The following is a 27,151-nucleotide window of genomic DNA, read 5'->3' as shown; positions in this document are numbered from 1 at the left end:
GTTACAATAAAATAATTGCATAATTCTCTCTAACGCCCAACATTAAGTAATTGATAGTTCCATTGACTAGATAACATATGGTTTTACATCATTACCTTGTATATTAGTGATATATAATAAATATAAATATAAAAATAATACATACATCTAGGTTTTCGGTAAACATACAGTTGTAATGTTTAATTCGACTTATTCGGGCTTTACATATATATAATGTTTCAGAACAGTCGATTAGTATTTAGAACCTATTATTGTCTCAACAGTTTTTACAACAAAATAGCATCCCTTTGGTTTTTCACTTTTTAATTTTATAACATCTCACCTAACTTTTTTTTATACTGGAACATCATCTTTAAATATTACAGAAATGTTAGGTCTTCTTGTCGATGTCCCACCCGCAGGATACCTCTAAAATCCTACCGCCTGTGCCAATTATGAAATGTGTGATGTCTGAAATAACAAAATTTAATTTACTTTATAATTATTATTTTTTTATTAATGTCCCTTTATGGGATCCATCGGCTTTTGTTTAGCCAGAAGGTTACTATTTCCGTTAAAGGAGGAATATTATAGTACGGTTACTGCTACTAACCATTTCTCTGTAAAACAGTATAAGATAAATTTTGCGTACTCTTAATCCCATACTTCAAACATTCAAAGAACGAAACGACCTATAAAAGAATGTTAATAATCCCCTTGTTCAAAAACATAACTGCCATCAAAAGCCAGGGTGTTCTTCATAGCACTTTTTTAACAGAAACCTTCACCAAAACATCACACAATTAATGTCTCGATAAAAATAATTTAATTAACCACACCTGCTGTTGTGCCATATGAATCCTTTAATTATCTTTATATAATAAATATAGACCTACTAATCATAACATTGATCAGCTGGCAAAAAAAGTTTTTTCGATTTTCTATCTCTAAAAAGATCTAGGTGATACGACAAATAAAAGAAATCGTACTTTGATAAGAAATATTTATATATAAAAATAAATACAATACATAGAGAACTTAATAAATACTGTTATAGAGCTTATAAATCGATAAAAACATGCTGATATTCGATATCCTGATATACATATACGTATAACATCTCATAGAAATTCCTAATCTCTGTTTGGTTACAATAAAATAATTGCATAATTCTCTCTAACGCGCAACATTAAGTAATTGATAGTTCCATTGACTAGATAACATATGGTTTTACATCATTACCTTGTATATTAGTGATATATAATAAATATAAATATAAAAATAATACATACACCTAGGTTTTCGGTAAACATACAGTTGTAATGTTTAATTCGACTTATTCGGGCTTTACATATATATAATGTTTCAGAACAGTCGATTAGTATTTAGAACCTATTATTGTCTCAACAGTTTTCTCTTCAGACCTCCATTAATAATGATAAAATCAACTAGATAATATAAATCACATACATAGCAACAATTTCCTCTCAATAATATATGTATACACATATAGATTCCTTCTATCACAGAAAAAACAAGATGAAATTACTATTCCTATGCTTAGCTTCAATCGCTGGTTCTTAAGAAGTGGTTTCCGGATAAAGGATGTTCATTATGCTGACATAAGAACCGATCAGGAATCCCGCGAATCCCAGAAGTACTATGGCGATGTCCTTCCCTAGGATCCACCAGTTTCTATTCAGTTTGTCTGGCCAGAAAGTCACGATTTCGATCAGAGGGGGGAATATAAGGGCCAAGGCGCTGCTGCTGAATGCTCCTACCAACGATATGACCGCACCCAGGTTAGGGATGGCGATGGCAAAAACAAAAGTGATGAATACCATGAGAGTACGGGTGATGTACTCGGCGTAGTTCCTAGATTTCTCTTGGGGGAAATAACTTTTGATAGTAGGCCAGATTATGTTGAAGGGCACGTAGAACTGTAAGCTGTACGACAGGAGAATCGCTATGGCCATCATTAAGCGTACTGACTGAGCTAATCTGTAAAATAAATGCAAATAAATATCAAAAACGTCTACAGTTTAAGACGAATATACATACATTTCATTAGGGGGCAATAACAAGGTGACACTGCCTAAAACAGCTTTATCCCCATACTTCAGGTATCCAAAGAAACCTACCGACGTGTATAAAGATGCTACAATGACCATTCCAGTGTTCAGAACGCCGTTCCAACCGCCGAAATCCTCGGGATTCTTCATGTTATTTTCTAACGGTAGCACCTTCGCCAAAACATCATTAAATTACTATCTCTTCGTCAAAAACTGGTTAGGTGAACTTACCACGCCGATACCCTCGAATGCATATACTGCCGTTCCAAAGTAGAGTGGTAGTTGGCCCCAAGAAGCAAAAGCATTAACGGTGGACACATTGGGAAGGCCTTGGAGCATATAGAAAAAGGTTATCACTAGCCCTGAGCAGGTGACTATCGAGGCAAATAGCGAGGCGGGGGTGAGGTATTTTAGACTCTTGACCCAGTTCAGTAAAATCAGTGGTACCAGGAGCATCAGGAGGTACCTAAAATATTTAAATAGATTGGGTGTTTCTTTATGGTAATTTTATAATAGAAAAAATCACTAGCTTATAACTTAAAACTCAACGAAGAACTTCTAAAGAAGCTATCTATATTCTTCAGAACGGATGAGTGGAAATTTTTATTTTATTTTATTCATCTTTCCTTTAATTATCTTTCTTATTTAATCTTTTTCTATTCATGTCTCTAGGAAATAATATTTAATGTCACCTAACCATATCGACCTTGGTCTTTCGTTTCTTCTTTTTCTGGTTGACATATATTATATTTGAATTTTTTCACTGGCTGTCTTTCATTACATGACCAGCCACTTTTTACTTTTATTTCAATTTTCTTATTAAATCTATTTCCATCTAATTCATTAACTTTATGTTTTGGTTCAATTTTAAAGAATATTGATAAAATTGAACTTTATTTTTGTTTCTTTATCATTATCATGGATTTCATGTCATTCAGCATTCTCTGGTAAACGGTGATTTTTCAATAGTAAATGTTTTGTTAAATTAAGAAAGTAATTTTGAAAACTCTGAATTTATTTTTCATACATCTAACACTATACGTACCAATGTACTGAGATGTCCACGAAATAATGCTTCACAACTTCTTGGAGATTGGCAGCGACAAAGACAAAATAAACGCAGCAGAAACCGATCTGTGTGATGAATAGGAAAATGTTCACCAGTAGCCTGGCAAGAGAAACATGATTAATAAGAGGAATTCGATTTACAGTATTATAACAGATGGAACTTACTTGGCTACTCCGGAATACTTTTGTAATGGCTCTGGGCCAGTACGGAACGCCATCTCGACTACCTCTGAGAAGTTCAGCGATGGCATTTGTGTTCTCCTGCTGAGCTCTCGGGAACAGCGTAGCAGTATGTGCATGCAATGGGTGCAGATGATCCCCATGGTCATCGTACCAACCAGACCTATCACCTGTCGAATCGATGATGTAATCGGAGACCTTTTAAGATGAAAAATTCGATACTTACCCAGCCAGCGTTTCTAAAAGCATCTGGCATGGCTAGGATGCCAGTGCCAATGTTGCCCTTCAACAGATGTACCATAGTGTCGAAGTTCGAAGTTGGGTGTTCGACGTTTCTTCTGTAAAGCGGGTTGTCGGGTTCGGGCATGTTTTCCATGTCGACGACGGAGCTAGCACCCACCTGAAAATCGGCATCCAACAGGTGCTGCTTCTCCTCGTTCTTCGTGGCCACCTTGAGCGGCTTCATAGCTGTTCGACCCTAGAAATTGAAGAATATAATGAGATGTGAGTTGTTATTTTATACAATATAAAAAATCAGTTCGTCAGCCATGGCAATTTTTCAATTTTTAACTACAATAGATGGGGTAAGCTACACTTACAACAGTATCGACTATATACAGAGAATAGACAAACTATTATGAACAGCATGCAATATATAATCCATTTAATAAAACAGCTAACGTACGTCATAGATAACATCGAATATTTTGCCAATTACAGTTTGTGAAAGTCATTAACATATATGCTTTTTCCTGCAACAGTTAAAATCAGCGATTGTGAAATGTATGAGCTCTCACATTTCGAAAGAGAAAAAATCGTTGGTTAGTGAAAACGTCCGTGACGAAACATATGTTCAACATTTCACGAGAGACAATAACAACAGCATATACAAAATATGGTAAAGCATAATCAGCGAAGAAGAATAGTAGACCTGTAATAGTAACAACAGGACAGTCGAGCGGGTGTTCCACAAAGCTAACATTAATTGAAAGGCTGGAATTGCGAAACCTTTTATAAGATAAATCGACGTTAAAGCTGCCAAAGAAGTGGTTCAACAATCATAACACCTGAACACTTGATAATTCGAAGAATGTAGCATGGTCTGATAAATCGTCGTCTACAGTGTTTCGTACAAACGGTCAGGTTTATGTATGGAGAAACCCAAAGGACAATGATCCGGACTGATTGTTTCCTACCGTCAAGCTTGAGGAAGGTTCCGTTACGATTTTCGTCAGATTACTGTAAACCATGATTAGCATATTGCTGTCAAACACTGCCATATACCAAGAATATGATTGGCCCATACGCATAGTCGAGACAGTTTTGGTTTGAGGAGCATCAGAAATCTTCCTTGGTCAACACAATCGATAGACCTCAAAACATAATTGAAGTGTTATAGGGAGTTTTACAGCAGATACTGAGGAGTAGATTTTCATCTTCAACATAACTGAACAAATCGGCGACTATTCCGCGAAGAAATGTAGTTGTTTTAAAGGCAAGTAGTAGCTCAACGCCTTGTTAACAACAGGTTAATTGAAAAGTACTAGAATTAAATGAAGGAAAAACTTGGCTTGATGTCGAGTTTCCGGACACTGCCCCAGGAAAATCAACCATCAAGGATTGGTATGGTAAGTTTAGACGTGGTGAAATGAGCACCGAAGACGGTGAATGCAGTGGACGCCCAAAAGAGGTTATTACCGACGAAAATATTTAAAAGACTTTCACTCTAAATATATCAACTTAACGTGTACATCATATCATTCACGAAGTCCAATCGACAGTCATCCGAGTGGACTGCACACGATGAACCCGCTCCAAAGCGTGGGAAAACGCAACAGTCGGTTGGTAAGGTTATGGCGTCTGTATTTTTGGGATGCGCATGGAATAATTTTCATTGATTGCCTTGAAAATGGAAGGACTAGCAACAGCGACTATTACATAACGTTATTGGACCGTTTGAAGGACGAAATCGCCGAAAAACGGCCGCATTTGACTAAAAAGAAAGTGCTACTTCACTAAGACAATGCACCGTGTCACAAGTCAGTGAAAACGATGGCGAAAATCCATGAATTGGGCTTCGAATTGCTTCCTCATCCACCGTATTCTCCCAATCTGGCCCCCAGCGACTATTTCCTGTTCTCACTGGGAAGAAATTTTCGTCGAATGAAGAGGTGAAAACTGAGGCCTATTTTGAAGCAAAGGACAAATCGTACTACAAAAATGGTATCGAAAAGTTATATTTTACTATGGTAGGCCGGAGACTTTTCAATTGACTTGTTATATGCCAGGTGTTCATATAATTTTATCCATTCCCTGTATAAATAGACAATCGTGATGAACTTGAGCTTGGCCGGTTAATGCGACTAATTTAATAATTATCAATGAAAGACATGACAGTTACATTTTGGAACTCATGCTAACTTGGAAGGTCGCATTTAACTGATAAAAAACAAATCACTAGTCACGGCTATCTCCGCTTAACGTTGAGTAACAGAATAACTGTAGGTTCCTTGTCACTCCACGTGTCAGCTGATGAAATCATTCACTGTTTTTCGTCATTCAAAATATTATTCTCAAGAGATATTTGTTTTTTTGGAGTCCGTTATCGTCGATGATGTTTAATTAATATTAATGTGGTGTTTTGAGGTCTTCATTGATTTACCAACATAGAAAATTATTTTTATTTGATTGGAAGTTTTCAATCTTCTATAAATCTTTAGAGACATTAGAAATATATCAGATTTTTCATCAATTCAATATAATTTTAGTTTAGTTCAAATTTCTATTACTTTCTATTGCCATTACTATTTTGTATCAGTTTCTTTTTATTGTTAGGTACTTCCACGTATTTTGAACACCGATATCGATTAGTAAAAATACCAAATATCATAAACCTAACCTATCTCTTAAGTTCGATTCGTTTTTTATTTAGTATTATTAAGTCATTTAGTGTATACAGGCACTCTAATGGAGAGTTTTACCACATCCAGTATTATCACCAGACGTAGCGTCTTCTGATTACCACTTATTCGGATCGATACTCCATGACTTAGCAGATACAAAGTATGGAAATGTTGGAGAAGTGCGAGAATGAATCGAATCAATCGCCATATTATCAGAAAGACGGAAAAAATTTTCTACAATGATGGAAAATATTTTATTAATAGTTACATACAGTACTAATTTTTCTCAATAAATGCCTTTGAAAAGTGCGATAGTCCATTTCGTTTAATTGAAAATTTTAGAATGAGTATTATCCAAAGAGCATTCACTTTGGAAAAAAAATTCATCGTTATAATCGTCGTAATCGACGAATAAACCAAATCAGCTTTTTACAGCGGTAGTCAGTGTTAAAATAGTTGTCAAATCAAACGCGATAGGGCTGCAGAAATAACATATTATTCACCCTAGCGTTGATGATGTACGGGGTAAATAAAACTTTTGATAGCATATAGTTTCGGATCATTTTATTCAAACCGCATCAAAATGCACCGACATTCATCGATATCAACCCACATATTTCCAGATAAGGTCGACCAAACCAGTTCGAACTGTGAACTGACGCGGCTATTAAATGGATCAAGAATGATAAGAGCCATAGAAAAAATAGAAATTTCACGGTATAGGCGACCTTGGGGAAATGTTTAGTTTAGTTCAATCAACGGTAGAACTGCGATCGCAAATTGTGATTGGCTAGTTTAAATTCCTGGTGCCGCCACTAAAACGGAATGTGATTGGTTCGGTCAAATTGTGCGAGGCCATCATTTTCGGGCATCCATTGTTGTTTGAAGTTTAGGTGTTTGTTAAAGTCAAGATAACTTCGTTTCACGTTGTTTATATATTCTGTTTTACATTAATTGTTATTGAGTAATATAAAAATTTATTACTATGCATCCGTGTAGTAAAAGATGCAGTGTACCTGGGTGTAAATCTACTACCGAAATCAGACATCGGTTCCCGAAGAATGATCCCGCTCTTTTCCAAAAATGGATCGATCAAGTTAATAGTAGTAAACTATCTGGATTAACCACAATGCAAATATACCACCGGCATCGTGTGTGTCACAGACATTTTAGTGAAGAATTTAGGGTAACCCTTCCTTCACGAACAGGTATTAGGGCAAATGCATATCCAACATTGTTTTTATCAGGTACATATAAAATTATCTATATATCTATTATATGTTTGTTTATTTATTGTTTGTTTACAGAAAGTCAACTTATTTATAAAGACGTTAATGGTAACAATGAGAACATTAATTTAAATAATCTTCCAAGTTGTTCGAGTGCTGTCAATGTGATATCTCCAAATAAAGAAGTCTTGCAAGAAGGTACTAATAAAAACCATTTAATTTTAGAATATCTTTAAAATATTTGTAGTTCTTATACATATCTTTAACTTTTTAGAACAACAATCGCAATGTTCAATAAAAGAAACTCCACGAAAAGGTAATACTTTTGATACATAATTTGTATAGTTAATACTAGGGCTTTTTTTTAGCACGTAAAAGCTACAGTGGCATTATAAGGAAATTTGGTTCCTCTCGTCAAACATATTTGTCAGATGAAGTTAAAGATATTTATAAAAAAGTAGTAACGTCATATAAACATATCACAAGAAATAAGAGATTAGTAGCCTCATTCAAAAGCAGATTTGCAAATATTAGTTCAAGTTTGCGTGCAGAATTACTAAAAAACTTATTTGAACATGTTAATAAGCCAACAGTAGATTTCTTTTTTTCTCAATTGGCAAATCAACCGAAGACACCTAAATCTAGACGTTTCACAATTCAGGAAAAAGTTTTTGCTATTGCTCTTTTAAAATCAAGCGGCAAGACCTATAAATTATTGTCAAAAATATTTGCTTTTCCCTCAAAGAGTACTTGTTTAGCATTGCTTAGGCAAATCCCAATGCTAAACAAGCTAAAACAAGCCAATGCTAAATGAGCAAATATTTTTGTCACTGAAAAGCGCAGTTCAAAATATGAGCATATCAGATAGATCCTGTATTGTGATGTTTGACGAGATGAGCCTGGCTCCCAATTTGCAATATAATATTAAAGAAGACTGTATCGATGGCTTGGAGAATACAGGGAGCTATAAAAGGGCAGCCATAGCAGACTATGTAAATGTGTTTATGGTGAAAGGATTATTTAGAAAATGGAAACAACCTATCTCCTTCACATATTCAAAAGGACCAATTAAATCGACATTATTAAAACATTTGATTGTTAAAGTTATTGGAAAATGTCGGGAGATAGGTTTAAAGGTCCTTTGCACAGTTTGCGACCAAGGGTCTGCTAATCAGGCTGCCATTAATAGTTTGCTGTCCCAGTCAAGAAGTTGTTCTGAATTTCAAGTAAATGGGGAAAAGATAATTCCACTTTACGATATCCCTCATTTATTTAAAGGAATTCGGAACAATTTGTTAAAAAAAAATTTATACATTAAACTTGATAACAAACTAAACATTGCAAAATGGGAGCATATTATAGATCTGTACTACATCGATAGAGATGCGCCTATGAGGATATGCCCAAGATTAACAGAACAACATGTAATTCCAGGCAAAATAAACAAGATGAAAGTCAAGATTTGTACACAAGTGTTCAGCTATACAGTGGCCTCACATTTGGTGACTTTCTCAAAGTGGAGTAAGTATGCTGAAATATATCATGTATTAATAATAATTATAATTTTGTCTTGTTTTCAGAAGATAATCTTCCGAACGATGCTGAACAAACAGGTGCTGTTATAGCCTTTTTGGATGGTTTATTCGATAGTTGCAATTCCAGCAGCAAAACAGCGCCTGAATTCAAGCCTCTCCTTGAAGCCTTATCCTTAAGCTCACCACATGAGGAATTTTGGAGTAGAGCTATTTATGTGTTTAAACAGTGCCAAATTTTATTGCCCTGTTAAGAAAGTATTTGTTACTGTGCCATCAATCAAAAACTTAATTGCTACTTTAAGGGGATTTATTTCCTTAAAGAAATCAGTTTTATCTAAATTTAAAAATAATCACATTTGTTTAAGGAATCTTAACCAAGATTCCTTAGAAATTTTTTTTGGATCTATTAGAAGTCATGGAGTTAGAAACATACATCCTTCGCCTAGTATGTTTGAGAAATCTTTTAAAGCACTTATCATCACTTCATTTTTTTCACATCATTCGCCCGGAGCAAATTGTGAAGAAGATGAACATGTTGGCGCTTTAGATAACTTACATTATTTTTTAACTGGAGATGTAGCATCACCAGAGGTTGTAGAATCACCAGTTGAGTCTATATTTTCAGTTCCAGAGAACTTTGCTCTGAGGAAAACAAGAGTGGAACGTTGCACGTTAGTCTATATTTAAGTTATATCTTTAAGCTATCTCTTTTATTTGATACCTAGATTTTGTCATAAAAACAGCATATCTGTTATTCTGAGAGATGTCTTAAAAAAACACATAAATTTTAAAAGTTTCAACTGCCCAGTCCATAGCGATTTTGAAGACCACATTTTAAATCTTATTGTCAAATGTTCATTGTATTTTTGGGTTAAACAAGTTAATTCAATATTAACAGGGAAGGACTTAAAGTTTACCTTCAGTATAGCACAAATACAAGATAGAACTCTAATAGATCCTATAAAATTGATGGCACTAAACAAATACGAAAAAGGGAGCAGGCATTATAGAAGAGTATTTTAATTATTTTGTCTGGAGTATGGGGCTTTTAATTTTTTTTATTTACATTTTTGTAGTTTATTTATTTTTGCTTTTTGCAATTATGTATATTTCTGTTGTTTTTTATTATTATTTATATTATTTACATTTATGTATATTTGTATAGGATTTTATTTTAATAAATTAGTTTTTTAAATTAAATTCGATTTTCATTCAAATATTATTGGCCAGCAAATGTGACGTCATAAAATAGTCACGTGAAATGGCTGACCAATCAAAGCAAATTATTTTCCTTACAGGATTCTATATAATATTTTTAAACTAACCAATCAAATTCACGTTGTCAGCGCCACCAATGATTGGACTAAACAAGATTTTGCCCCACCACTTAGCATTGTAGTTGCACACCCCTGATAAGAGCCAGTGGAAATATGTGGATTTTTATCGAGTGTAACTAGAGAGAGTAAACACGAATTACATGAATTGAGTATAGCGGAAAGTTTTGATTGTTTGGTTGTTGTTATACAGGATATATATAATATATAAATAAGTTTTCTGGTTTTTTGTATCCTTTAAAATGTTTATTAAAAATCTAGATACTTTTTAAAATGTCTAAAAAATATTACATATTTTCCAATATTTTAAAAAATAGAGCGATATTTTTTCTGGCTGTTCGATATTTTTTATTATCCGGTGTATCGATATTTTTCTCTAAGACCGAGATCCCTAGGAAGGTGCAATGTCTGGTAAATACGACAGGTAGGGCAGAGCTTCCCATTTAACCATTTCCATGTAGATTTTCGTGACTTTTGCAAACTGTGACAAAATATTTTTATATTGCAGAATTACACAATCAATTTTTTGCTTCCTTACCGACATTTGTACTCAACGCTTGGCTTAATGATTTATTACTTTGGTTTAATCTTTCAACTTCGCATTGTCATACAATTTCCTCCTTTTAAAAACAATTTATACGTTTCATTTACATATTTTTTTCAGACCAAATTGGTAAAATAAAAGAAGCACGCAAATGGCGACCCAAAATTCGCATAGAATAGATAAATGTTAGATAAATATATGCCCAGAAAGATTTTATGGCCGCTTATTCCATTTAGGTGTCCATGTGGACGGTTCTGCTTAATTACACCGTGACTTTTTGTGGTGGGGATTGTCGCAATAGATCCACTTTTCATCGCCAATCACTGTAGGCCACATTTCCTTTTTTGCCTGGCAAGGAATGTAATCGCGATATTGAATTCAGCGGTATTCAAACATATTGAAGCAGTTAACTGGTAAGCTATCCGAAAATTCTTTACGAGCTTCAGCTGGATTCTCATACAATAACTCTAGCAATTCCTTGTGTCCAGTACTTTTGTCCTCCAGGCCGTTCTTTGTCATTCGATATCAAAATCATCACTTTCAAATCGTCAAAACCGAAACCGATATCATCATAAGTTTCTGGGAGTGTCTCATAAGCTTCAGCAGCAAATTTCTTCCAATCAAGCAACAAAAATGAAATTAAAATGAAGAACTATTATTTTATATAGTTTTTTTACCGTCATTGGCCAGTTCATGTTGCCAGTCCATGAAAAACAGTTTGATCTACGGTAGCTCTGTCAACTGTGAAGACGACAATTGAAAAAATGATTCAAATTCACCCTGACAGCTTCTTTAATTGTCTAAATGGTGTTCAAAAACAATAAATTCACAAGGTATTGCTATTTAATGTCAGATTTTGGGCTGCAGAATTTATTACACTTTACTGGTGTTGATATCGCGACATAGCAAGAAAGTTCTTTCTGCTTAAATTCGATGATATTGCGGATGTGGACACGCGATTTCAATAGGACCACCAAAACTTAAAGAATTACTTTTTTTGGTCTGACTGATATATCTTAGCTGACTTAATGTGATATCTTTCTTCTCTACTACTTCCTATTAGTATGCTAGTAGTAGATATTAAGAAGATAATTTAATTATGTCAATAATTTCAACATAATATAACTATTTAAATAATATGAAACAAAATGACAAGAAAATGTTATTATGAAATCAAAAAAGCATCGGTTATTATTTTACCGATCGCTTTTCATTTGTTCCACTCTAGATTTTTACAGGAATTGATTATTTTGACATCCGAACTAATGCCATTGATAATAGTAAATTAAATTGATGACAATACTTACTATTTTATACTCAATAGTTCCGTAATCCATCCTCTCGTTTGTAAACTTTCCAAGCACTATTTGAGTAGTACACAAAAAACTATACAGTCTCCGTTACTTCGGGCTACTTCAGTACTTTTAATGACCGTACGAAAGCGCTACCGACTATATAGAGGGCACTATAGAGGTAATTATATTCCCCCACCTTTTTTCATTAACCGGCAGAATTTCGAAAAAAAAATCGTTACACACACATTTTAATACGTAATTTCGGCAAATATTTTGTTTTTATATTATCCGCTGATAAAATGCGACCACATATAAATAATTACGTTACGAGTTTTTAGTTAATTGATAATTTTAAAAAATCACAAATATTATTAGTAAACAACGCATGGTATCTAGTTGGCTGACATAATTATTTATTTAAAATTGTTTTGTGGATGTTGACACATTCTACTTATACATTTTTGCTAGTGAAAAGATTAAAATGTATGTTACAAAATGTTAGAAAGATAAGATAGTTTATTAGAAAGAGTACGTACCTTTTAGAGTAATGCAAATATAGGAAAAAATAACCAAATACAATTGTTTATTAATAGGTCCATACACAGAGAAGTGATTCATCGCAGAGTTTAAAGAATTTTGTTTTATCAGAATATTTTGACACTACGAGTGTTAGGGTATAAGTATGGCAAATTTAATATTAACACTATGTGTGTGCCATATCATATATTGCGGCTTAAAATTTAAAAAAAATATTGTCCAATATAAGATTCCATGTTATTAGAACGAATAAATTGAAAAAATAGCTTTTCCTAAAATTTGAAGACTTACAATGAAATGCAACAATACAAAAACACAGTAATTAATTTCATTTAGGAGCCCAGTTTTATTTAGGTTTATTCTAAAATAATTAAATTCTAATGTATCAAGGAATACCTAATATATTAGTTCCTTAGATCCGGCACAAAATTAATTTTAAAAAATTGGAGAATATATTATGCCAACAATACAAGAACATTTGACAATCGTAATAAAGTGCTTACTATAATTTTCTGGTAAGTGACAGCGTCAAAATGCATGCTGTCAAAATTATAATTAATGGTATGACATAAATAATATAGATGAATAAATTGTAAAAAATATCGAGGCGAATCAGAATTTATTTTATCTACAATATAATTTTAATATTTTGTTCTCAAATATGTATTTCCGATTATATTAAAAAAAGTATTTGCGTAGAATATTATGCGTATATATTTTCATATTTACAATAATATTAACTGAAATACAGCCATTTCAGTTTCTGTCATTTCCGAGAGTATCGAACATTGTACAGTAAACACAATGCTTCTACTACATGCACCTAATGCAAAATAACATGATTGACATGACACCTCAAGTCTTACATAAACTTTCTATAAATAACTTCTATCACCAAATTAATTTTTACATAAAGAAATTTAAGATAACAATAAGTATAATGAATATAAACAATATTCCAAAAAAACTTAGATAACGGTAAAATGTTCGCATAAACAAAAATATTGTTATTATTTAAATAAACTTTATATCAAATTGATTTTCAAAAGTAATATAATAAAAACTACTACTACTACTTTTGCTGCTGAATGCTATGTAATAACAATAAAATAAGACATTTATTACACGACCTGAACCGTTTGTCAATTGTCAATATCGAGGCTAACTAGATATTAAAATATGTAATAAAAATTTTGATGTTTAAAACTATTTTATATATTTATCTGCTATTGTTTTGATCCCGGAAAGAAATTTTCCTACGTCAACAAAAGGTCTTCGTTAATTGCCCGATAATTTATAATCGTTTTTTTCAGCAGCGAGATTGGTTTGCTATTAGTGAAGCGTTCAAACAAACACACTTTAAATTGAAAACATAATTTTTCCGATGGCCCTTATCGTTGTTTGTGTTGTTATGAAGCGTCCGAACTAAATATATACAGAGGGTATTAATCAAAACAAATAGCGGAATTTTCCCAAAAGGGATTAAACAGACCGTTCGTAATTAAGTGTAATTAATAATACTTACATTATCATTGGTGCTGTCTGTATTCATTTTGTGGGCGTCTGAAAGAGAACTTTTTTAATTGCTAATATCACTGCATTTATTATATAAAAAACTAAAATACTAACTTATTTTGTATAATTAATCTAATTTTTTTACGATCAAAATATTTTATGTTATATCAACGCATCGTATGCATATGCATTCTCACAAATACAAAAAAATAGACATTGCCTTCCATTCATTAGAATAACTAGCAAAAATCGATAAAACATCGTTCGTTTTTTTTTTTGTTACTTTATATCCACGCGCCTACTTACCTATTTAAGAGAGAATTCTCATACAATGGCGATACTCTATGGCAATTTAATATAAAACGTAATAAAATACGATATATCACTTAATATGTTACTGATATTTGGTTTTCGATACAGAGTTTGCGTATTGCAAAACCGAAACCCCAGGTGGAATCTCCATCTCTTGTCCTTCTCCCGCTGGCTGCCTCCCTGTCTCCCACATTGCGCGGAAATAGAAAATGATGTTGAAAAAAAGAAAAAAAGTTTGACGTTAACGGAAACTCATTGATTGTTCTATCAACTTCCAGATCAACAGAACAAACGTTTTTTTGCTTTTTATTTTGTTAATATGTTAATGTTACCCTTTTATATCACCTTTCTGATATAATCATTTTGAAGAAAATTCAGGTTTGCTTTGTATTCTTACAAGATGGGTTTGAGATGTAACTGACTTTTACTTGTCGTTTATTATTGGAAGTAAATCATCCATTAACATTCATTGAGATTTCATTTATTTCAAGGCATTTATCATAACATCTTATTACAAAGTCGAGTTATTATATATTGTCAAAAGTCAAAATAGTGTCAATACAATAAATTGTTTGATATGTTTCACCATTAACGTTTAATATTTATTATAAAAAATTTAAATGTCTTAAACATTTTATTTCAACATAATTAAAAAAAATATAAAAAATTTCCTTTATTTTAATTTTAACTAAAATTAATTGTTTTTTATTGTGACTAAAAATGCGTTAAATGTTTTATTTCAGTATTTGTTGAAAAATATATTAAACGTATCAATTATTGATGTAGATAATTATTAAAGTTAAACGGCCTAACATAACTATTAAACTTGATTATTTTGACATTCTCTACATAAAATAAAAATAAATTAACAGGTAATGGTCGACCCTGTTGTCAAATGTCTACAAAATTCTTCAAAACATTAGTGCTTATAATTAGAGATTACAAACCGGCTTTACGACGTCTTAAATTTTGATGACTGCATTGGCTGTTTTATTGGATAGACTATATCTTGCTTCGGACATTTTAGCGTATGAGTCTTGCAATTTATTGTCTTACAACGTTTTTGTTCTTCCAGGCCGTATTTTGTCATTGACGTCAAAATCACAACTTTTAAATCGTTGAAACCTAAACTGGCCATTGGAATTTGACGGAGCAGCAGTAGATTATTTCAAATTCAAACGTGGACAACAAGAAAGACCAATGAAAAACTGGTGTTTTGATATTTTGCGCTGCTATTGGAAGGACTATAGTTAAAGGAGTTAATAGAAACCGTCCAATAAAACAGTCAATGCACGTCATCAAAACTTGACACGTCGCAGTGTTACTGCATCTTATTTGACTTCTGGTTTATAATCTCTAATGATTACCACTAATGTTGTAAGAACTTTGCAGCCATTTGGCAACATGGCCCATCAGTACCAACTCGAACACCGATAAGCCAAGTTGCATCGTATCTCTTTAGGGTACTAGAATAAAATAGGAACAAAAAATCTACTTCAAGCTAAATACTTATTACACATTGTTCAATCATGTTCAAGTATTTGCTAGAATTCTGTGATGGATTACACAGTATTATATATTAACTGTAGAGGAATTTTTAGGGGTATAAAGAATCAAACAACATTATAAACGGAACTATAACTAATATATTAAAAATATAGGCTTTTATATACATGAACAAAGGTGAAAATATTGGACATAATCTAGGTATGTAGTACGAAACAAAGAATCAGCTATTTCGGCGTCTAAGCCGGATCTCAATCTGTTAAATTAGAGACAAAGTGCCTCTATAGAGCAAAAGCACCCGTGCTTTTTGCATTAATATCGTTATAATACTAACAGTGTTTGCAGCCTACTTTGATTGCTTATATTAGGTTCCCATTACAAAAGACCTGTAAGTATACGATTATGTCTTTTTATGAGTAAAAAAACACATCAATAGGTATGGTTGCAATCATCTGACTCCTTAATTTCATAATACAGAATAGTCTTGATAAAACATATGTACAACAATCAAACTTCGAACTTTCCGATCTGAAACGTCTCGTTCAACATAAATTAAAGCTAAATTCTAAAATCACATTACAAAGCTTTTGAATTCATTCGGTATGGTAAGTCATTCCACTGCTGGGTAGATTTGTTCGTTTTTTAAGCTACTGTTTTAAAGGCAAAACCAACAAAACATACACGATAAATGATATGAGAATCGAAAGAAAAGTAATACTATTACAAAATTGTATGTGTTTATCAAGTTTACATAATCACATCGTAGACTAGCTCGGTTTATTCAAATCATATCACAAAATGAAAGCGTTTAACAAATAAATAATATAATTTTCCGCCTCCCTATTTATCGTGTATATTTTTTCACACAAGAATAAATATAATATGATAATGATGAGACTATTGTAATATATTTGTTACAGTAGATTTATTATTATTTTTAAGTAAGTTTTTTGTTGACCGGGCTATTGTAACACTACCTGAAATGATTCGACTAAAACACACTCAAGGTACAGGGTATGTCGGCCTCAAATCCTCCGAGTCTCCTTAGCCCGAAGCGTTGTTTGGTCTGTTCTGAGTAATTTTGTTCGGAAGATGCATGTTTGTCAACTCCGTTCTGTAAAACGATGGAAATGTATATCTAAACTTAGATCTACACAACTTAATGCAATACCTTAGACTTTGGGGTAGACTGGACTCGTCTAAATTGTATTCTCTCACCGTCAGCATGCATAAAGTCTTTAGTGATGGATTGAGATCTAAAATATACATATCACTGTGGTCTACCAATCCATCTAATCCAGAAGCATCGTTTAATTCCTCTACATCATTGACGACATGAGGACTATAAAAATCAAAACAGAAAGAAAATCATATTAGGTGGTGCAAAAAGTAACTTCGCCTTTTCCTAATAGATAGGCTTTAAAGTCGCATATCTAGTACTACTTATTTAATAAAACAATACTATACAGAGTTTAAAAGGTAACAGTTATTCAAACATTATTCTTCTTCATTCTGTTTATTCTAGTTAAAAGTTATTGCTTTTTATTATATTACTAGCGACCCGCCCCGGCTTCGCACGGGTGCAATGCTGATACTAAATTAAATACACTACAGAAAAAATATGAACGTTGTATATAAAAACATAGCGGCCCGCTCCGACTTTGCACGGGCATAAAATATATATGCCTATGTCACTCAATGAAAACATGATTAAAATCGATCCAGTATTTTTGGTTCATTCATTACTGCCCTTGGCCTGCACGCATTAAATTTGGAGTAAAACAATTCCTCTTCCCCTATACTTACTATGAAGATTTCCTGCTATCTTTGGAATATCTAAATTCATACAATTTTTATTACATTACACATTTTTAAACGCAAATTTTAAATTTGTAATATCTCCGAAAATATTTGTTTAATTTACATGCTGTAAGGAACCATATTGATCTATATTAATCGCACACTGTATTTAAGGTACTATTTAAGGTAAAATAGCTTCGTAAATAAGCCATTTTCTCACGTAAAAAGTAAACAATAAAAATGGTTAATGTGGGTTATCCCTAAAAGATAAACATATACCATCGCGGACTTTTTTGTAGACCTTTTTATGGTATACAATACTGTAGTATATTAATTTGATCTAACTCGTAGGGTTAGGCAGCGTTTTTGCTAATTGCTAAATAAGCCTAAAAAAATAGGTTAATTTACGACATCACGTTAGAAACCTCTAAAATTAGCAATGTTGCCTTAGTATATTATGCATGTATTATACATATAAACCTTCCTCTTGAATCACTCTATCTATTGAAAAAAACCGCATCAAAATCCGTTGCGTAGTTTTAAAGATTTAAGCGCACATAGGGATATAGGGACAGAAAAGGCGACTTTGTTTTATACTATGTAGTGTTGGGGAAACCAGAAACAGAAGCAAAAAATAGCTTGCACAATGAAAGGTTTACTTATACATAGGGGAACTCACACGTGTGGATTCTTTAGAGCATTTCATAAAGGACAACAATGGTTACTATGGCAAACTTATACAATAGTTATCTTAATACTTATTACCCAATGGAGACATTGTTGAATCACCAAGGATAATTTAAAAAAAACATTATATTAAAAAATAATTATATCTATTCTGTTCTCTATTAAAATGTATGGCTGGATATTGTACTGTAGCTTAATAACTTAAAACGTTTGAAAATTTTAAAAAAATCAAGCTGAAAGAAACAATATTTTACTAATAGAAAAATGGCAAACTAATTCTGTAACTTACTACAGATCAGCCTTTATTCACCTGACTTTGAATCTTATTAATCAAGTTATGGATCAGACTCCCTTTATTAGGTTTATATGCAGTAATAGATTTATAATTTTTTAAAATGTCTTGTGCCGCATTTACGAAAGAAAAAAGCCGCCGAAAGTCATCGTTTGCTGCTAGAGACTTACGGTGAACACGTTCCATAAATAAGAATACCTGAAATGTGGTTTCGACAATACAAATATAGTGATTTATACAAAGAACAAAAGGTAGGGCGAAAATTTTCGAAGATGCGGAATTGCAAAAAATATTGGATGAAGACCCACCACAAACTCAAAAACATTTGGCAAAAAAATTGAAGTTGAATGTGGACCAAATAACGTGTTTTCTTTTCCAAAAAACCTTAATTACCAACACACCTTATACATACTTATTTAAAAAAAAACTCAAAATTATTTCATAGTCCTTTTATATCAACATAATTTTCCATACTTTCTAATCATAAATCGCATTATTTTAAATGCAATGCAACAAGACATAAAAACAAATCATTAAATGTGCCAAGTCCTATAGTATTACATACGAAGAAAATTTTCCATCAATGTTAAGCAACGTTCTTTTAGATCCACGATGGAATATTTTTGATGGGAAATTTTAATTCGAATCGAAAAACATTCCTTAATTAACAACACCCAATCGGAAACTTACCTCGTACCGCCGAAAATGAACACCTTATCGCCTACTTTGGCACACGCCTGCCGCCTTCTTGCGCAAGGACTCGTGCCCTGCGGATGTAATTTGGTCCAAACGCAGGTTTCTGGGTCGAAAACGTACAGATCGTTGTAGTGCTTCGATTTGACAGAATTGTAGCCGCCGAATATGTACATTTTTCCGTTGTGAACGACTGCAAAACGACATCATGTAAATTAAAGGCGAATAATTAACGGCCCCGGCATGGGGAACGGGAGAATTGCGATTACTTTTACGTTTTTGCAGGTCAATTCGTTTATTTACTGGCATTGACCTTTTAAATCGAATCGAGAACAAGGCCCGCGACATGTGTTTAATATATTTACACTGCTAGACAAAAATACTGCATTTTTTATTAACATTTTTCAATTATTCCACTTATTATCATTCCATTATAGAGATGCCGAAAGAATATCGATATTTTTGCTCACTCATACGATATACTTTCAAAATACCGTTATATTTTTAAAATAGACTATTGCATTATCAATTTTAGATCTAACACCAGCTCATGGTAGCTGAAACCGTACAAACTACGCCTTTATACAGAAATGTCAATATGGCTAAAAAGTATTAATGTTTTTTTAAAAGTATTTTTCATATCCACACTGTTCTCAATGGTCAACATCCCTAGTCTGTTATAATGCCTATTTGAGCTCATGGGATACCACTAAAGCATCAAATCCACCAAACCCAATCCAACGATGCCAAAACAAAGTTTTTCGATTAATTACCAATACTTATCGCTACGTAAGCAACGAAAAACTACACAATTATTTTGAAACATGAAACACGGTTACTAAATCACAGCAACGTGGAATCAATACAACTACAGGACAATGCGCAGGAAATCAGATGATTGAAACGAATCAATTCATACAACTTAAGATATATATTTCATAAGTATAGAAATCAATTGGCACAAACAGCAAATAATGAAAATATAAGTTTACAGTTTGCACTTTTCCTATTTTAAGTATCTACTTGATAAGAGGGAAAGTCTGCACGTTATTTTCACTTCATCCGTGCTTCATTTTGTCCCTGACGGTAATTTAAAATCAAGTTAAACCTCTCGTTTTGGTAAAATTACAATAAACTTATATTCCTACTTTGTTGTAGATTAGTACGTCCTTCGGGTCTCATTTTCGACCAGGTACTCTTTTTCGTGTAAGCGTGTAATGTACACCTTTAGTTCCGACCTTTTCTACGATTCTTTGTGGCTGGCTTATGTACAGAAAACACTCCGCTGGTTAAGAAAACTATGATTCCTTTTTTCCTTTTTGTACACTTTTGAACTGTTGTAACTGTTATATGAACGCCACAAAGAACATTGATCTCTAAACTAATAGCAAGTTGCAATTGTAAACCCATATTTAAAAGATTAGAGTATATTTAATATAAAAGCAATGACTGAAGCCGCCAATTCCAAGAAAACTGTAATTAGCGTTCCAGTAAACTTTGTATTTATGAAACAATTAATAATAATTGAAATAATCGATATAAAACTAAAAACACAATTTTGTCAAAACCACCGCGTTTAGTTAAAGATAAGAAAAAATAAGCTTGATTTCTTGTTGTTTTTTTTTTGATGACTTATTGTCATTTTTCTGGTAAAATGATATTCGTCACTATAGAAATTCTGGGCGAAAATGTGAACCAAGAAACTTTCACAAGCTTCTTTTAAAGTCAGCTTTATACCATTAAGAGATGAAACAGATCATAGTCAGGGCAATATTCAAACCGTACGGTAGATGCATCAACACTTTACTGACCTTTATCACTGACCAAAATATGGAAGAAAATGATACTAATCAACAGTTAAGATCAAAAAAATCAGTTGATAAAAAACAAAAGATATTTTTTAAATTTGCATACATTTACATAAAAAAGTGTGGTCTGGTCATCCTTGAATTACATAAACAGTGTAGGGTGCAGGGAACACCCAGCCTGTGTGTATAGGTGAAAACCACAATTCTACATTGAGGAAACAAACTGCAACATCATTTCACTATTATCTCACCATTATATAACATCCTATAGGAAAAACTTTCTAAGCCTATTTTAAGATCAACATTATTGATTACACAATTCCTTTTTGCATGCTTGGTATTTACTCAGGAATCCATAAATACAATTTACACTTGATATTTCCTTATACAAAACCACTTTCATTTTCTTTGAGATCACTTTCACTGTAGCTACATCTATTAATAATAGTTGTTACTTAATGTACATATTAAGTAACATCTTTCACCATTTCTTTTATGATTCACACTTATTGTTTGAACAATATTATCAATGTATGTTTATTTAAATATATTCTATATTTATTTTTTGTTCATTTAAATATTAAATTTATTTAATTTTAATACTTACATGCTGAATTGCTTCTTCTTCCCACAGGTATATCTCCAGTTGCTTTACAACAATGCCAATTAAAAGTCTTCATGTCTAAATACCAAACTTTATTACAGTATGTTTCTAATGGGGATTGGACACCTTGTAAATTTGTTGTTAGTATTGTTCCTCTACCTCCAAATAAATATATTCTATCTTTTATACAAACAGTGGTATGGAAATCTCTCAGTGTTGGTTCATATCCTAAAAATTCCATACACCACTTATAATAAATAAATAACTTCCAGGTACAATATATTCACCTCCACATACGATATAACTCCAATGCAGTTTCTCAAAGTCCAAATAGAAGACTTGTTTCGCAAACAAATCAGTTTCCTCTTCATAGCCACCAAAAATGAACATGTAATTTTTCCATACACATGCAGTATGACCATCTCTTGCTAGTGGAACTGAACCAGTTGTTGGTGGAGCCATCCAACAATGCCAGAAAGTATCAAATTTAAAAAGAATTGAACATGATGATCTATCATTTCTGCCTCCCCAAATATAAATATTATCTTTGTATACTACTGCTGTGTGGCCGTATCTATAATTATGATAATGATTTTTTTTTTAATTGTGTTATGTTATTATTACCTTCTATAGGGTAATATATCATCATTTTCAAAATAGGGTAAATCACTAACAGGATGTTTTACCCATCTATTTGTGTGAGTATTTAAGACATGTACATCCATGGAGGTGTATCCTCTACAATCTTCTCCAGTTGAATAGCCTTAGTTTAAGAACACTAATTAATTCTAAATTATAATGAATTTTGTATTCTTACCACCAAAAGAATAAACTTTATGGTTAACTGCGACTGCAGCATGATTAACTCTTTTTGGGCACCCCTCAATGTGAGCTATCCACCTCATTTCGGCACTCCACTAAACAGGCACTAACAGGAAAATCATATAAAACTGAATAAATCCGACAGCATCGAACACTGTTGCTTACAAGTTACAATTAGTATATGCCTTTTCGGCCTTGACTTACACTGAGAAAAAACTAATCTTCACTGATATTTAACCTTCCGTATTAAACGCATTAATAAATATGAATATAAAATGAATGTATCTAAAGTGTGATATTCATATATGAGATACCAATAAAAAAAATTTTAAACAAAAGGCTCGAAAAATTTATATGCAAAACGTTATTTGAGATTTATAAAAATACGAACAATTATTAAACAAATGACATTTAGGTAGCAAATCTAAAGCAGGGAAAACTATTACACATGCTCCCGGTGGTTCTATTTCACTCTTCTAAATTCTATCTTCTAAATCATTTACACTTTATAGGTTCGTTTACTGTATATTATAATTTCGACGGGCGCATGCGTATTTCTACTCAACCATTCACAAAAAAATTAAACTGCCAATGCGCAATTGCTCCCATGCTGGCAATTGATGTTTGGAATCGATTTTAATATGGTGTTTACACTAGAACAATTTGAATCAGATGATCATTGCAGTCCAGATTTTTTGAGCTAATTAAATTTCAAATTCTGATATAAATTAAAGATTTTGTGCGTCGTGTACTTGGCATAATTTTTATTTACAGATTAAGATTTTAGATCTAATTTATACACACCTTGACTTTTTTCGTCAATATTTCGTCGCAATCCTCTCAAACCGAATGCTCAGATCTGAACACCCCATAAAAAATATCGCATGTCAATTATGTCATATCTGTCATAAACAGCTGATATAATTTGTGTTTAGCCTCAATGTTTTCAGATTTTTACCGATATTTAAAGTAAGGTATCACTAACTCATTTTTTTACAGAAAAGATTTTTTTTATATATTTATAAATGAAAGTGGAAATGGAAGATGTCGACGATAGTACATTATGTGATTCTGTTGTAAGTTTTTTTCAAAATACTTTAATAACTTTAATCTTTATAAATAAATTTTATATTTTATTTTAGTCCTCCTTAGTTGAGGGTTGTCGCCTGCCAGTCCATATGAAAGGGACCTCTGATTGGCGTAAGTTATTATTTAGCATAATGCTTTCTTTATCTCAATTAATTTTGTTAAATAACTTTACAGCATTAGCTGAAATTGTTAGTATAAAAGACTTGGATGGACTAAAAGTCTACTATGTACATTATGTAGATTGTAAGTAAATGCATTATTTTTAGGGTAATGGCAAGTTTTACTTGTATTTCATGTTCCAGTTAATAAAAGATTAGATGAATGGGTAACAGAACAATCATTAGACACACGTAAAGTCCATTTTCCTAGAAAGGATGCTGCCCCAGGTACAGGTGTATCTACACCAAAGAAAGTTCAAATAGGTAGTGGTATTAGCAATAGTGGGCAGGTTTCCAGACCTGCCAGTCCTGTGTCCACCAATTCAGAATTATTAAATGGAAATGCAGTGCTTGCTGCTGCTTTGCAAAAGAAAATTAATAGGTACATTTTGTAATTCATTTTCTTTGCTTTGAGAAAGTTGATAGAAGTGTAATATTAAATAGGAAACGAAAAGGACCATCTTTAGAAGGAGAAGATTCACAGGATGGGCCTCCAAGTCAGCAAAGTGCTGCTACTGGAGGTCCTAGACAATCTGGTAGTATGGTATCACATCATGATGATATAGTGACTAGAATGAAGAATATTGAGATGATTGAGATAGGCCCCCATCGAGTAAGACCGTGGTATTTTGCTCCATACCCCCAGGTTAAATTAGATTTAAAAATTTATCTCTGAAAATAAAATAATTATATTTTTGCAGGAAATGGTACACCTTGCCTGCATCTACATATGTGAATTTTGTTTAAAATATAGGAAAAGTAGAAAGTGCCTTGAAAGACATTTAATAAAGTGCAATTTAAGACACCCCCCAGGCAATGAAATTTATAGAAAAGATAACATATCATTCTTTGAGATTGATGGTAGAAAGAACAAAGTCTATGCTCAGAACTTATGTTTGTTGGCCAAGCTGTTCCTTGACCATAAAACTTTGTATTATGACACGGATCCTTTTCTTTTTTATGTAATGACTGTTTTTGATCACAGAGGTTTTCATATAGTAGGCTATTTTTCTAAGGAAAAAGAATCAACAGAGGACTATAACGTTGCTTGTATATTAACTCTTCCTCCATATCAAAGAAAAGGATATGGAAAATTGCTTATTGAATTTAGTAAGTAATAAGTTTTCAACATGGCTTATTTTTTTCACATTTTTATGAAAAGAAGTGTTCGTTATATAGATTATCAAAAAAAAACCAGTTGATAAATACAACATAAAGTTAAATGTAATTTTAGGTTATGAACTATCAAAGTTTGAGGGGAAGACTGGTTCTCCCGAAAAGCCTCTATCAGATTTAGGTCTTTTATCATATAGGAGTTACTGGGCACAAACTATTTTGGAAATTCTACTTTCTGCAAAACCAATAGGCGAAAACGAAAAAGCACAGATAACAATCAAGTAAACAAATAAATGAACACAAATTTAAAAAAAAAACACTTAAAAATTGATTTTTTTTAGTGAAATATGCGAATTGACTAGCATCAAGAAGGAAGATGTGATATCAACGTTACAGAACCTGAATTTGATCAACTATTATAAGGGTCAGTATATAATAACCTTGAGCAAAGAGATTATACAGCAACACTACAAGGCAATGGAAACGAGACAGATACGTATCGATTCGAAAGCGCTACACTGGACTCCAAAAGACTGGGGCAAAAGGGCTAAATGGTAACCTGTTTTTTTTTTTAAATTAAAATGACTGAATATAAATTTGTAATATTTTGTGATTTTAATGTACTGTTGTAGTAATAAATGTATTATATTGTATAGTTGTTTTTTTCTCTTAAACATTTTTATGGCACACTGATACCTACAGGGGATATAATATAACGTTTAATAACCTTGAATGTTGTTAAAAGTGCGTGATGTTGTTCCTGAAAAATGGCACTAACTCTAATTCTGGAAATACAGAAGCAGCCAGGCGAATTGACACTTTAGGTGTATAAATATTGTCATTTGTTTTTATTTGTCATTTGCTGTTTAAAAATATTATTAATAATTTTCGAGGAAAGCTCAGGCATATATACGAGAGCAGCCATCTCAGACAATAATATATCCTATAAAGTATATTATGAAACCAATTCCCTCTTCCAGCAATTAATGCAGTATCAAACAATATCCTAATCGTGTCTATTTCAAAGGATTAATTTGTTCTAAAGTGATTTTTTGGTACTAATAGCAAAGGAAGATTAATAATTAATCATGGATGAGCGTTGGAATAAATATATTGAAGTTAAGAGAAATGTTTTATCATTTTCGTTGCTGTTATCATAGAGAAATAGAGATTTAACTTTATATATAGGAAATTTTGGGGAAATGTTTCGCGGCGTCCAACATGTAGATGTCGCCACTTTTGACTTTTACTTGCATTAATCGCTATGCTATAAGCCGCGACGGGATCTGTTTGGCTCATTCGTTTCTATGGTAGGTTTGTTGTTTATTTATTTTGAGCGCCATTTTCAGTATGGCTGACATAAGGAATAGTGCGATATCGCCACGTCGATAATATAACATATTTTTGCAAATATCTTTTAAAAATGTAAATTCAAAACCTTTTAATTGTACACTACATAATGATTTTCAAAATAGAATATTACAAATAATATGTGCTATAAGCCGGCTTGGTGGCGCAGTGGTAAAGGCGATAGGACGGTCCTCCTTCTGTTGCGATAGCCGCGGGTTCGAATCCTGCTGGGGCATGATCGTAAATTTATGTTTGTGATTGTTCTAGGCAAGTGTGTAAAATCCGACAAGGAAAATGATTCCAGGCACTCCAGTAACCAGGCTGGGTAAGGCCGGATGTCTTCTGGGATGATTTCTCTAAAGTTGGTCACTCGCCAGTCGGTAGGCTTAATGCTGAGGACTGTGATTCGGAGCCCACGTTAAACGTAGGTCCAGTCCAGATAAACCCCTAGTTGGTAAAAAGAGACTTTAAGATATATGCATATATATATATATATATATATATATATATATATATATATATATATATATATATATATAAAGGTGTGCTATATACTTTTGGGTAAACCCATAATAGATATCTAATAGATTAAATTGATGGCACTAAACAAATATGCACACATATGCAATGCACCAACGTTTTTTGCTTATAGATATATTTATTTTTATATTTTATAGGTAAATTTACATTATATATTTATTGTTACAGTTTATATTTATATTT

At 32.5% G+C, this 27,151-nt stretch overlaps 4 protein-coding genes and 1 long non-coding RNA gene across 15 annotated transcripts; 2 read left to right on the top strand and 3 right to left on the bottom strand.

The window, feature by feature from the left end:
• Positions 1 to 968: 968 nt before the first annotated feature.
• On the bottom strand, positions 969 to 14,612 carry LOC143204635 (neutral amino acid uniporter 4). 3 transcript variants are annotated; one of them, XM_076417323.1, is made up of 8 exons: positions 14,498 to 14,612; positions 14,202 to 14,239; positions 3,526 to 3,777; positions 3,285 to 3,469; positions 3,097 to 3,219; positions 2,283 to 2,517; positions 2,041 to 2,222; positions 969 to 1,980 (listed from the first exon to the last, which is right to left on the bottom strand). In XM_076417323.1, the coding sequence occupies exons 2-8, from the start codon at positions 14,226 to 14,228 to the stop codon at positions 1,560 to 1,562; spliced, it is 1,425 nt and encodes a 474-aa protein (XP_076273438.1). In that variant the 5' UTR covers positions 14,229 to 14,239; positions 14,498 to 14,612; the 3' UTR covers positions 969 to 1,559. The 3 variants fall into 3 exon arrangements, with proteins under 3 accessions (XP_076273438.1, XP_076273439.1, XP_076273437.1); XM_076417324.1 differs by lacking the exons at positions 14,202 to 14,239; positions 14,498 to 14,612 and adding an exon at positions 12,676 to 12,787; XM_076417322.1 differs by lacking the exons at positions 14,202 to 14,239; positions 14,498 to 14,612 and adding an exon at positions 12,152 to 12,306.
• Positions 7,051 to 9,331, top strand: LOC143204636 (transposable element P transposase). 4 transcript variants are annotated; one of them, XM_076417328.1, is made up of 5 exons: positions 7,051 to 7,449; positions 7,510 to 7,629; positions 7,706 to 7,747; positions 8,866 to 8,952; positions 9,012 to 9,326. In XM_076417328.1, exons 1-5 carry the CDS (start codon positions 7,188 to 7,190, stop codon positions 9,215 to 9,217), a joined length of 717 nt encoding a protein of 238 aa, XP_076273443.1. In that variant the 5' UTR covers positions 7,051 to 7,187; the 3' UTR covers positions 9,218 to 9,326. The 4 variants fall into 4 exon arrangements, with proteins under 4 accessions (XP_076273443.1, XP_076273442.1, XP_076273441.1 ...); XM_076417327.1 differs by lacking the exons at positions 8,866 to 8,952; positions 9,012 to 9,326 and adding an exon at positions 7,800 to 8,374; XM_076417326.1 differs by lacking the exons at positions 7,051 to 7,449; positions 7,510 to 7,629; positions 7,706 to 7,747 and having other exon boundaries at positions 8,243 to 8,952; positions 9,015 to 9,331.
• Positions 11,152 to 11,667, bottom strand: LOC143204638 (uncharacterized). Its single transcript, XR_013007649.1, has 2 exons — positions 11,522 to 11,667; positions 11,152 to 11,457 (listed from the first exon to the last, which is right to left on the bottom strand). It is a non-coding gene; the product is annotated as an uncharacterized LOC143204638 (long non-coding RNA).
• Positions 14,613 to 16,126: 1,514 nt separating the features above from the next.
• LOC143204633 (kelch domain-containing protein 3) lies at positions 16,127 to 23,582 on the bottom strand. Of its 5 annotated transcripts, none has more exons than XM_076417320.1 (8): positions 23,520 to 23,582; positions 22,711 to 22,821; positions 22,518 to 22,656; positions 22,181 to 22,467; positions 21,897 to 22,121; positions 19,479 to 19,674; positions 17,181 to 17,351; positions 16,127 to 17,123 (listed from the first exon to the last, which is right to left on the bottom strand). In XM_076417320.1, the coding sequence occupies exons 2-8, from the start codon at positions 22,796 to 22,798 to the stop codon at positions 17,054 to 17,056; spliced, it is 1,176 nt and encodes a 391-aa protein (XP_076273435.1). In that variant the 5' UTR covers positions 22,799 to 22,821; positions 23,520 to 23,582; the 3' UTR covers positions 16,127 to 17,053. The 5 variants fall into 5 exon arrangements, with proteins under 5 accessions (XP_076273435.1, XP_076273434.1, XP_076273433.1 ...); XM_076417319.1 differs by lacking the exon at positions 23,520 to 23,582 and adding an exon at positions 23,162 to 23,230; XM_076417318.1 differs by lacking the exon at positions 23,520 to 23,582 and adding an exon at positions 23,107 to 23,213.
• On the top strand, positions 23,323 to 25,731 carry Tip60 (Histone acetyltransferase Tip60). 2 transcript variants are annotated; one of them, XM_076417315.1, is made up of 8 exons: positions 23,323 to 23,791; positions 23,858 to 23,915; positions 23,979 to 24,047; positions 24,107 to 24,344; positions 24,407 to 24,608; positions 24,664 to 25,072; positions 25,197 to 25,359; positions 25,420 to 25,731. In XM_076417315.1, exons 1-8 carry the CDS (start codon positions 23,741 to 23,743, stop codon positions 25,634 to 25,636), a joined length of 1,407 nt encoding a protein of 468 aa, XP_076273430.1. In that variant the 5' UTR covers positions 23,323 to 23,740; the 3' UTR covers positions 25,637 to 25,731. The 2 variants fall into 2 exon arrangements, with proteins under 2 accessions (XP_076273430.1, XP_076273429.1); XM_076417314.1 differs by having other exon boundaries at positions 24,389 to 24,608.
• Positions 25,732 to 27,151: the final 1,420 nt, after the last annotated feature.

Source organism: Rhynchophorus ferrugineus, unplaced genomic scaffold (assembly GCF_030347505.1).
Source record: "Rhynchophorus ferrugineus isolate W39M unplaced genomic scaffold, kcgeb_rfMv2 rfM11, whole genome shotgun sequence".
Lineage (NCBI taxonomy): Eukaryota > Metazoa > Arthropoda > Insecta > Coleoptera > Curculionidae > Rhynchophorus > Rhynchophorus ferrugineus.
This window is presented reverse-complemented; position numbering and strand designations above follow the sequence as displayed.

Coding starts and splice junctions, on each gene's coding strand:
- LOC143204633 (XM_076417320.1), bottom strand. CDS start 22,798: ATGAGGTGGATAGCTCACATTGAGGGGTGCCCAAAAAGAGTTAATCAT. Junction 22,657..22,710: donor TAAAGTTTATTCTTTTGGTG/GTAAGAATACAA, acceptor TCTTAAACTAAG/GCTATTCAACTGGAGAAGAT. Junction 19,675..21,896: donor AAGAAGAAGCAATTCAGCAT/GTAAGTATTAAA, acceptor GTCGTTTTGCAG/TCGTTCACAACGGAAAAATG.
- LOC143204636 (XM_076417325.1), top strand. CDS start 8,283: ATGAGCATATCAGATAGATCCTGTATTGTGATGTTTGACGAGATGAGC. Junction 8,953..9,011: donor GGTGACTTTCTCAAAGTGGA/GTAAGTATGCTG, acceptor TCTTGTTTTCAG/AAGATAATCTTCCGAACGAT.
- LOC143204635 (XM_076417322.1), bottom strand. CDS start 12,181: ATGGATTACGGAACTATTGAGTATAAAATA. Junction 3,778..12,151: donor GAACTATTGAGTATAAAATA/GTAAGTATTGTC, acceptor TTCAATTTCTAG/GGTCGAACAGCTATGAAGCC. Junction 2,518..3,096: donor GTGGACATCTCAGTACATTG/GTACGTATAGTG, acceptor TAAATATTTTAG/GTACCTCCTGATGCTCCTGG.
- Tip60 (XM_076417314.1), top strand. CDS start 23,741: ATGAAAGTGGAAATGGAAGATGTCGACGATAGTACATTATGTGATTCT. Junction 23,792..23,857: donor GTACATTATGTGATTCTGTT/GTAAGTTTTTTT, acceptor ATTTTATTTTAG/TCCTCCTTAGTTGAGGGTTG. Junction 24,345..24,388: donor TTGCAAAAGAAAATTAATAG/GTACATTTTGTA, acceptor GAAAGTTGATAG/AAGTGTAATATTAAATAGGA.